At 41.3% G+C, this 10,309-nt stretch overlaps 1 protein-coding gene across 4 annotated transcripts in view; it reads left to right on the forward strand.

Annotated features, from left to right (window-relative positions):
* The window catches only part of insyn1 (inhibitory synaptic factor 1), a 96,687-nt gene extending 91,643 nt beyond the window's left edge, over window positions 1–5,044 (forward strand). For all 4 annotated transcript variants that reach the window (XM_072695048.1, XM_072695045.1, XM_072695046.1 and 1 more), the window contains exon 4: window positions 3,570–5,044. In XM_072695048.1, coding sequence (XP_072551149.1) covers window positions 3,570–4,379 — 810 coding nt within the window. In that variant the 3' untranslated portion in view covers window positions 4,380–5,044. The remainder of the gene's footprint in view (window positions 1–3,569) is intronic.
* The last annotated feature ends 5,265 nt before the right edge of the window (window positions 5,045–10,309 follow it).

The raw sequence follows: 10,309 nt of genomic DNA on the forward strand, positions 1-10,309 counted from the left end.
GTTACAGCAGTCCTGCGTCCGCCAGAGCAGCGGAAAGAGGCCGACTCCACTCTGACCCTGCAATTACCCCCAGCCCAATCATCGCACGCACAGCTTCGCTGGATTCGCTCCGAGAGTGCTACGCCACATCCAGCACTGGGTACTGCAGAGCCTGCGGAGGAAAGAGACGCAAGGCTACTACACGCATCAGGGTGTTAGTTCTGGACTGCTGCAAAACCACCTGAAATTACAGGCCTAAAATCAAGACAGAGGGCTTGATTTCACTGCAGTCAAATTGGTCTACTGATGTGAAATAATTAGTTTATAGTGGGTTAATGTTGTTTTGATTTGGGTTGTCTGTAGCTTGAGTGTGTTAGCATTAGCATTTACCTCCACTCAATTCGGAATGCGCTCTTTAGTGCCAACACTAGAAAAACTAAGAAAGACATGCGGTTCTCCCGCTGGTAAAACAGAGCGTTTCCACGATAGTTGTATATAGTTTTAGATATTATGATCTGTTTTTGTGTTCCTCTGTACAATAGCACTACACTGCTCTGAGTCTGAGAACACCCACACTGCTGCCGGCTGGGATTAATGTTGGTTAATGGCACCTCGAGGACACCAGATGACACTCTGAACACTGTGGTTGAAACAAAGAATTAAAACCAGACTTAATTAAGAATTTTAAATAGCCGGTACCCGACCCATTAAAATATGCCTGGGTTGGTCTTATAGATGGAAGGTATTGGTAAATGATGCCCATTGTCCTTTATGGAACCAAAACTGGTCTTCAGTGCCATTGCTCAAAGAACCATGTGAAGGACCTTTAATTTTAAAAGTGTATGGTCTAGAGGTTTGAACTGTGAACCCAGTTGTTTGGGTTTAGAAACTGTCTCTGAACCGTGTGGACCGACTACTGATCTAAGCCATCTACCAGGACTTCCTAAACAACTTTCAGAGACTATTTTATGCTTGTCTGCAGCTGAGACATTAGCCCTTTACGAAGCATTCTTCTTCTATTGCTTTCAAGCACCATGCCTTGCTTATACATGCTCTTCTACTGGAGCCTGGTGGCATGTAATTTAGCCCTGGTGAGACAAACAGTATCTGAGAGCCAGGGAGGAGGAAAAAGAGGAGGAGGAGGGGGATTTTTTCCCCTACCATGAATAATCCAGCTGCAATCTCCGCCATTTTGGGGGCCGGGTCCGACAAAAGGATGTGATTTTTACTCTATAGACTGTAATTACTGTTGCAGGTCCTCATTGTGCTCCTTCCATTTAAAACGCAGTGTGTCCCTCCGCTAATGACTTGTTCCTGATGTGTTCATTCATCCTTTGCGCTTAGGCAATCTGTTTACCCAATAATTTACTCCATAGCCCACTCACTCAAGCTCCACATCTCCAAGAAAAAGGCTCAGGGATTACTGCTCATTGTGGCTCTGTCAAGCCCATCTGTGACCTAGAAAGCTTTAGCAGGCCCCTTTAAGCTTGCGCTGTTATCTAGCTAAATTGCTGGTGAAGCTGCGGGCCTGGGGGAAGGGTGGCTATAAGTGGGGTGGCGGGGTTGTTGGGTGTACAGCATGTGTGCGAGGGGAAGAGGCGACGCAAGCTCATTTGAATGATTTTGTTTACCCCGGAGAAGCGCTTACTCCATTCACGCGCCGAGAGCCGGGGGTTAGAGCTGCACCGCAGGTACGGGTGCAGCTCCACAGATGATTGCCGCAGACGTGGCTGGCACAATTAGGCGCATTCTATTTTGGAGGACGGCACGGGAACGAAACGTGAGGCGCCGGCCCGTGTTTGATTTTCCGCACTGTTTTTGAGGAGATTAAGTAAATGTTATTGAATGAGAGCTTTATCTTGACTGACAGTTCACTTGTTCCTGGCAAAATGCGTTACAGTAGTAATTAATATTGAAATTTACAGTGAGTCATAATGGACAAGATAAGGACAAATCAGGTCACCGTTGTGATTGACAGAGGATTGGGGAAAGCTTTTGAAACAGCAAGGCCTTGCACACAAAAAATGAGAGACATTGATTGAATTAAATCCTGATTTTTTCAGGATGAGTAATTTGGTAAACAAACCTACAGTATATCATCAGCCCTTAGGACAAACATTCATCTCACAGCATCAGCAGCTCTGAGGAGCTTTCTAGCTCTCTTTCCAGATTGGTGGGTTACATATTGCCCGCTACAGTACTTACTCACTGGGCCCAGGCTGTTAAAGCTCACTCAGTGCCCTGTTTAGATGCAGCTTTTGCACATGACTCAAACATGGAACCACACACCAACACCCCATATGTGGCCCACCACAACTGTTGGTAACACTTCTATGGTACTACATAGCCTACTATAGATGCTTCAGAGATACCTGCAGCATTCAATTATAATTCAATATTAAATTCATCTACAACTTTCTTTCACCAAAACCATGGTCCCAAACCTAAACCTGGCCTAAATCAATGGATGTTCTCCAGGTAATTTGTTAACCTTTTGAACATCTGGGGTGGTCCAAATGAACCAGGAACTAAACTATCAGCAATGTTTTTCATTGACACGACAAAGCAGCTGGCCTTCAAACTCATGGAAATCTGCCATGTTTGGGTTTGGGCATATGTTTCAAAATATATGTACATATTTATAGCATACATATATGTAAGCATAATTATTGGACACTATTTGGACCCAATGCATTTATATAGGTAACATACATTCAATATGTATATTCAATACTTTCAATAAGTGACATTGCATTGCTGGTGTCCTGCAAAAAAAAAAAAAAAAAAAAAAAAACCCAACACATTTCTGTTGGTTTTGAACATGTTGACAACAGCATGTTATATGGGATATAAAGGAATTCTATGGGTTTTTATGGAATTCCATGTCATATTTGATATCTGTATATTGCCATATAGTAGTTCTGTATCTGAACAAACACAACAATAATATTTAGCACAGGAAATTCATGAACATGTATTGAAATAAGACCATATTTATTAGTTGTTGTTTGTCTTTCAACCCTACCCCTGAGTACGCTGGTGCATGGACAGCATTCACAACCCAATGCTTGATTACAGAAACAGAGAAGATAAATGTGCAGCGGTCAGTCATCTGGTAAATCGGTCAGCAAATCACTGAGATGCTGCTCCACCTCAAATCTGTATAGTGACATAGTCAAGCCTTTGGAGCTCCTAATTGCTCCTTTAAAGCCATTATGCTGGAAGAATGAATTAGGATTTTATTTCCTCATGCTGACAGCACTTCTCTTGTGATTCTTCTCATTCACCGCTGAAGTCCCTTAAAACTGAGTTTATACGGGTTTGAACAATTATCATATTACACGAGCCTGAACGTAGTATAAACATTATTCTTGATATGTCCTACATAGGATTAGCCTACTATAACACCTACATAGTCTAAAAGACTGGAGCAGCAGGCACTCTTTAGTATGCTCATCAGAAACACTAGAAGCCAATAGTTGTAAACCACATTGACAAGTTTTTAAAACCTGGAGGTCTGAGAAGATGTGAGAAGGTTTTAGAAGTGTGTGGGCATGGAAAACTTAGTCATGTCTTTTTCTCTCTGCCAGGTGGTGGGTCAGATCGACAAGCTCACGTCGGACTTCGACTTCGACCTGGAACCAGACGACTGGACAGTGGCGACAGCGAGCAGCACATCCAGTAGCGAGCGTGGCCTGGGTGAGGCATTCCGGCTGGACTTCCTCAGCCAGGATGTGCTGTCGGACAGCTGGGAGTTCTGCAGCTACCTGGAGGCCTCGAGCACATCGGGACGTAAAACACCCCGAGACGAGGAGCTGGAGGACGAGTCAGGGAGGTCAGCCTCAGTCACTCCCACTCCGGCCACGGCCAGCGTTTACTCCCAGATGAATGGGGGCCTACCTATCCCAAACGGACCTTTGATTGTAACCCCGGATTCATCAAGCGAAGAGGCCTCCAGCTCCACTCACAGCCAGAAAACCTCCCGCACCTCCGGGACCAGAGAACGGGTGCGCTTCAGCGACAAAATTCTCTACCATGCCCTGTGTTGCGATGACGACGAAGATGAGCCAGAGGAGGGCCTGGACCAGGAAGATAAAGGGGACTGCGGCACGCCGGACACGGACAGCGAACCAAGCCCGTTGGCTTGCTCACCTATCCCCCCGCTCTCTTCCTCGGAACACTCCCCCACCCTTCACAATTTCCGAGAAACTTCTTCCGCGGGACCCTCGCCTGTCAAGATGGCGATGCTTGGTCCCCACACGTTGCCGCGAAAGAGCCTCCTTAACCCGGGCTGCAGGAAAAAACTGCTTCGCAACAGCAGTACGCAGACGGTGTCAGACAAGAGCACTCAGACAGTACTGCCCTACGTCCCCAGCAAACAGAAAACCAAGGACCACTGAAAGGATCCTCAAAGTTAAGCGGAACAAAACCGAGAGGAAAACGAAAAAAAAGAAAACTGAGAGAATATTAAAATGACTGTATATTATTTAATATTAAATACATAGATACTAGATTACAACACAAATTAATAAATGAATTACTAAATAAAGAAATTATATATGGGGAAAAAATATGATTTGTCAGACTTCCTAACGTCATTCTACAGCTCAGGGATTCAATGCAAGAGACCTAAAGCTCCGAGTTGTGAGAGGTGTGGCCACACTGCAAGCATTTTTCTTTTGTGAAAGTCTGAATGAAAGCATCCGGATGTGGATGATTGAAATGATTGAACATGTTCATTTAATGACATTAACATGACATTCATATGTAAAGTTCCATTTACTGCTATGCCTGCTATGCGTATGTCTAAGACTGGAGTTGTGCTTATATCGCATAACTCAATAGAGTCTGTTTTTTTTAATAGTATTCCGATGTTTATACTTAGTTGTAGCCAAATGTACTCTGTATTCCGCACATATTCCATCATATTACAACCTTCCTTACATGAACATGAAGGTGACGGCATACTATCATATCATATCATATCAGAGCCCACCAGTGAAGGGTACAAAGTGAGCTACATTGACCACTGTTTGACTTGCCCTTGATTTTTATAAACCATTCCAGCGATGCATCCCTTCATCTGGTGCTGAGTCTTGGGTTGGGTGGTTGGTTGGGGATGGGGAATGGCAAAGGGGGAGGGGGGGGTCAGCTGGGGGAGGAAACATATTTTTGAGTGCCTGCTCTCCACTCTGACATTTACTCTCTCTCCTATCCCCTTTCTTCTCTCTGTGGAGTAGGGCAAGGTTGTTGGGGGTGATGACTCGAATCTTGGAGCACAAAGCCGAGATGCAAAAGGTTATGTCTCTCCATTCTCAGGCCCAGTGGGGACTCATGGACTCAATAGTGCCGTGTTTTATTCACCAGGATGATGCCAATAGCGCTTGATCAATACTGCCGGTTCATGGCCCAGCGAGGGGGCTTCCGCTCTGTTCGCTTGACCCCCTGCTCTGAGGTCCTTTAACAAAACCCACCTCGTGCTTGGTATTTAATCTATGGGGGCAAAAAAGAACTGAAAAACCTATTCTGGCCTGAGGTGTTGGTGGAGAGTTGTGAGAGTCAAAGTGAGAAAGAAAGATAGAAGCAAGATGGAGTAGAAATGAAGGGCAAAGTAGTTCAGCAAAAAGGAGCATCTAAAGACAGATTGGTCTTAATTACCCCTCCTTGAATGTGATCATTTACTTCCCAATCACCTCCTGCTGAATCATCTCCCAGGGGCAGAAGCAAGGCCACTGCAGTAGATCCTCCACAATGATCTATACCACCAAGCTCTATCTGAAGGATTTTAAACAGTTAGAATCAGCAGTGTGTGTGAATCAGCAGAGATGACGACTCCCTAAGCTGTATTTCTACCCACAATGACGGGTTGAGTTCTTAAGTCATAACTCACTATTAACCTTGGTGAGGTGGAGAGTTCTTTTTCCAATTTTGTTCCCATTTTATGTTAGAAGTCTCTAATTATTAGCTGGTTACACTTTAACAACCATGCAATAACAATGTGACTACTGTAGCCACAGATATATCACAGCAGTACAAATTAAATTCATATGTGCGATGATTAAAAAAACGTGAATCTCAATACCTGTAACAGTGTATTCTCTATTACATGGTTATACATGTGTAATAAGATAGGGTTATTGTATTTATATGATTCTGTTACAGCTGTTGAGACTGACTTGTGTAATTATTACAAATTGAGTAAAGTTGCCACGTGTATTTACATTAACTGTACTAATGTAAATGCAAAAACATCAGCAACAGCAGTAGTTTCATTGGTATTGCTGAGATTATTAATGTGTAATTACACAATTATTAGTCTCAGTTGTCATTAAAGGTCTATGTATTTGTTATGCAATGTTGCAAAGGCTGTCTTCAGGGAGGTGCAACCTTAATTTCATAGTGTTTGAGGTGGTGTAGTGGGTAACAACTACACTAGGCCTCAATTCCTCGACTGGTGGAAAGCACACCAAGCTATACCACTAAAGGTCCAAGGGCGTTTCACAGAATTTAGGTAAACAAGGTTATGAATGCACTCACAAATGCAGATGTGTAGAATAACAAGTTACATTATTTTTAATAATTGCATAAAAAAGGTCAAAAGGTTATTTATAAACAGTATATTATAACTGCTCAATGAAAACCATGTATCTCCATTTTTGTCCGTTTTTAGCTTTCACCATGGTTTGAACCTTGTAGCTGCTCTGTACACTGTGTGAGTACTTCTGGATGAATGGACCAGTAGAAATACTATAAATTACTTGGAAACTATTATTATTGACTTACATTCAAAATTAAGTTTTCTCCTTTAATGTCACTGTTTAGGAGATACATGTTTTTCATAGAATACAACAATATCACTGTTCAATCTTGTAATTATTATTTATTTATTTATTTATTTATTTATTTATTTATTTTGTTTACACATCATACCATCTGTCCTTTACACTGTGTGGCCAGTTAATGAAGAATGGACCAATACAAATGGTCCAAAAAGGATTAAATCTTGTTATATGAACTTACATTAAAGGTAAGAAGAAAAAAAAATCATTCTACTGTAAGAAGTTCCCATTTGGGAAATACCAGGTTTTCCCGCTACAGTACATGTTCACCCTCCCTCCTTCTGGTCTCTGCTTAAAACACCCCTGATCCCACTGATCTGAAGTTGGAAGACAGACTAGGAAAAACACCAGAATATGCATGACAGGGGTACTCAGGAGAGCCTTGCACTTCCCATGACATCCTGCAAAGGTAAATATGAAGAAAATCCAAGAGAACCACCACCTCTGCACTCCACAGAGCACATGATTGATAGCATGAACAGTGTTTCTGTGATCAGGCTGAAGGAAATGATGATAATCATCAGCAGAAATGGAAGCGGCAGTTCCAGCACAGCCCCAACCACAGCTGCCACGGGAGGCAGGCGCTCCGCTTGCATTTTCATTCGTCTTGTGTATTTAATGTTGGAGAGGCTCCGTGAGAAGGATGCATCGAATAACAATCAAAGGATCACACCCCGCTGTTCTGCCTGCCATTTCCTCCGTTAGATTGAGGACCAACAGGTCAGCAGACGCATTAACATAAACAAACAAAGCACTCGCCAACACCGCTGCACAGAAAACGCATCCATCACCCCAAACACAAACAAAGGCCAGATTCTAAAAGCCATGCTTCAACAGCTCCTTTACAGCCCTCCTGTTATTTATTTATTTCATTACTGTAAATCGCTTAAAGGAGAAAGCAGCATGAGGAATTATTCATCATAATGTTTATATTATGATTAAACAATAAATCATTGGGTTCATAAGTCAAGTCAGATGTAATAACTCTAGGAATGTTTGAAACATTGAAACGTATCTGTGACAAGCTTGAAAAATATTATTATTAATAATAATAATAATAATAATAATAATAACGTATTTGTATTATTCATATTCATCCATCCATCCTTCTTCACAGTCCGATTACTGTTGGTCCAGAGCCTAACCAGAATCACTGGGAATACCCCAGGGCACCACCCATCCATTCACTCACACACTCATTTATCAATTAATCATAGCCACTTCACCTACCATGTGTATTTGGGAGGTGGGAGGAAACTGGAATATTGGAAAACAATAACCATCATCATCATCATCATCAGAATCATTTGGCACAAGACTAAAATGCCCCCTGGACAGAAAGCCAGTCCACTGTGCAGCCATAATCTTCTTCTTATTATTATTATTACTATTATCCATTTGACCTTTTATCCGTTCATCCATCCATCCACTTGTTCCTAGTTAGGATTGCGGTAAGTCTGGAGCGTGCATAGAATCATTATGTGCAAGGCTGAAATAGTCCCTAGACATAAAGTTACATATTATTATTTTTATTATTATTATTATCCATCCATCCATCCATTCTTTTGACCTTCCTTCCACCCATCCACCCATCCGCTTCTTCCTGGTCAGGATTGCGGTCGGGTCTGGAGAGTACCCAGAATCATTAGGCCGGAATTAAGTCCAGAATACCTTCTGTACCAGTCCACTGAGCATTGCATATTATTATTATTATTATTATTATTATTATTAATAATTACATTTCCAGTCAGAACTTCCTCTTTGATGAATAGACCAATTGAGGTGTCAGTTTGTTGCTGAATGACTGAATGAATGATTGGTTTTATATGATGGTGAAAGATTGCAGTGTCACAGTTTGAGCTGATTTTGAATGCAGACTGTGTGTGTCTGCACTATGTCAATCTATGACACGGAAATGACTTTGTCCTGCTGTTCATTTGATGAACTGAATGACATTGGTAGAACACCTCTGGCAGCACGGCTGATGAAATTTAGCCAATTTACTGTACCCACTTCGCTCGCCCATGTTATGCCGCCATCCTGTCTCGCGCAAAAACATACCCAGTTGAAGAATTAGGGAGGTTATTTAGCCAATTAAAGCATATAATGAAGTGCTGTTTGCCGGTATAAACTTATTGGAAAGTGCAATCCAAGAGACAGGAACTAATAAGCCTTCACTTTGAGGGGTTGGCAGAAGGTTGGAGAACATTATTAACTAGCGGGATACAGACAAGACAGCATTTCAGACTTTAGATTCCACTGCCTGCAGGCCATCATTACATTAGTAGCCAAACAGAACCGGACAGTATTTCATTATAATTTCTATCACCATCGGTGTAATATGCATTTCCTTTCTGGCATCAGAGAGCACTCTCCACTTCTTCACATTTGCTCTTCTTTGAGGGATACAATACATGTGTTTTTTTGCCCAAAATGAAGATTTTTTTTAATACATCACCAAAAATAAACAAATAAAAGACGGGTTGTTCAAGGTATTTTTTTTTTTTTTTTTTAGTAAAAGCAGTGGTTTTATTTAGAACCATGACAACTGAAATATTCATCTGGATGCTAGTTAAAGGGTTCTCTGCATTGGTGGAAATCCATTAGCTCTTCTCCATAATGGACGTTAACAAAAACATATACAGTAAAACACAGGGCAATTTTAACTTTCCTCAGAGAACACAGTTCCACTATTCTGGGAGACTGGGAGGCTTTATACCCTTTTAGCCCATGCTTGGCATGAGGTTCATGTTTATCTGCTCCAAAGATTTCTTTTGGCAACACTTCTCTACAGGGTCTATACAAGATGTGTCACCAATGAGGGCAACTTAAAGTAATTTCTTAGAAGGGAAGTCCACAAACATTTGAACATATAGTGTATTGATCATATATTCATGAGTCAAGGCAAGCTTCAAAGCATAGGCATGGCCAATAGGTCCCATACATAATCACTTTGAATTTCATGTAAATCAACTGGCAAGATGAACAATGGTCTTTCAGAAATCTCCCTGGCATCAAGTACATGCAGATTTTATTTTAGTTAATGAGTTCCTTGGATAAACAAGACTGACATTTTTCCTGATCCCCTAACACAAAATGTATCTTAATTACTCCTCATTTGTCCAGCATTTGAAAGGGCCTGTAATTAATGAGAAAGGCGTGACTAAACCCAGGCAAGTAAAACTATTTAACATCTTTGTTAATTCCACCTCTAAAGGAAACATCATATGACAGTTTTCATATGAAAGTCTATTTTTGTGGTCTATTATTTCCATACACTATTTAAAATTCAAAGTTCAAAATGTATTTGTCACATACATAGCTGCACACAGTAAAACTAGCAGTGAAATGCTTTGTTAACTGTCTGCTCACATGAAATCATAACATAGAAAATAAGATCAAATATATTTTTAAAATTATCATCCGCAAAATAGATACAACTTGTGTAATTATTCATTACTGAGAACAAAATAGGATACAAAGCAACCGTA

Source organism: Salminus brasiliensis, chromosome 13 (genome assembly GCF_030463535.1).
Source record: "Salminus brasiliensis chromosome 13, fSalBra1.hap2, whole genome shotgun sequence".
In the NCBI taxonomy this organism is placed as follows: Eukaryota; Metazoa; Chordata; class Actinopteri; order Characiformes; family Bryconidae; genus Salminus; species Salminus brasiliensis.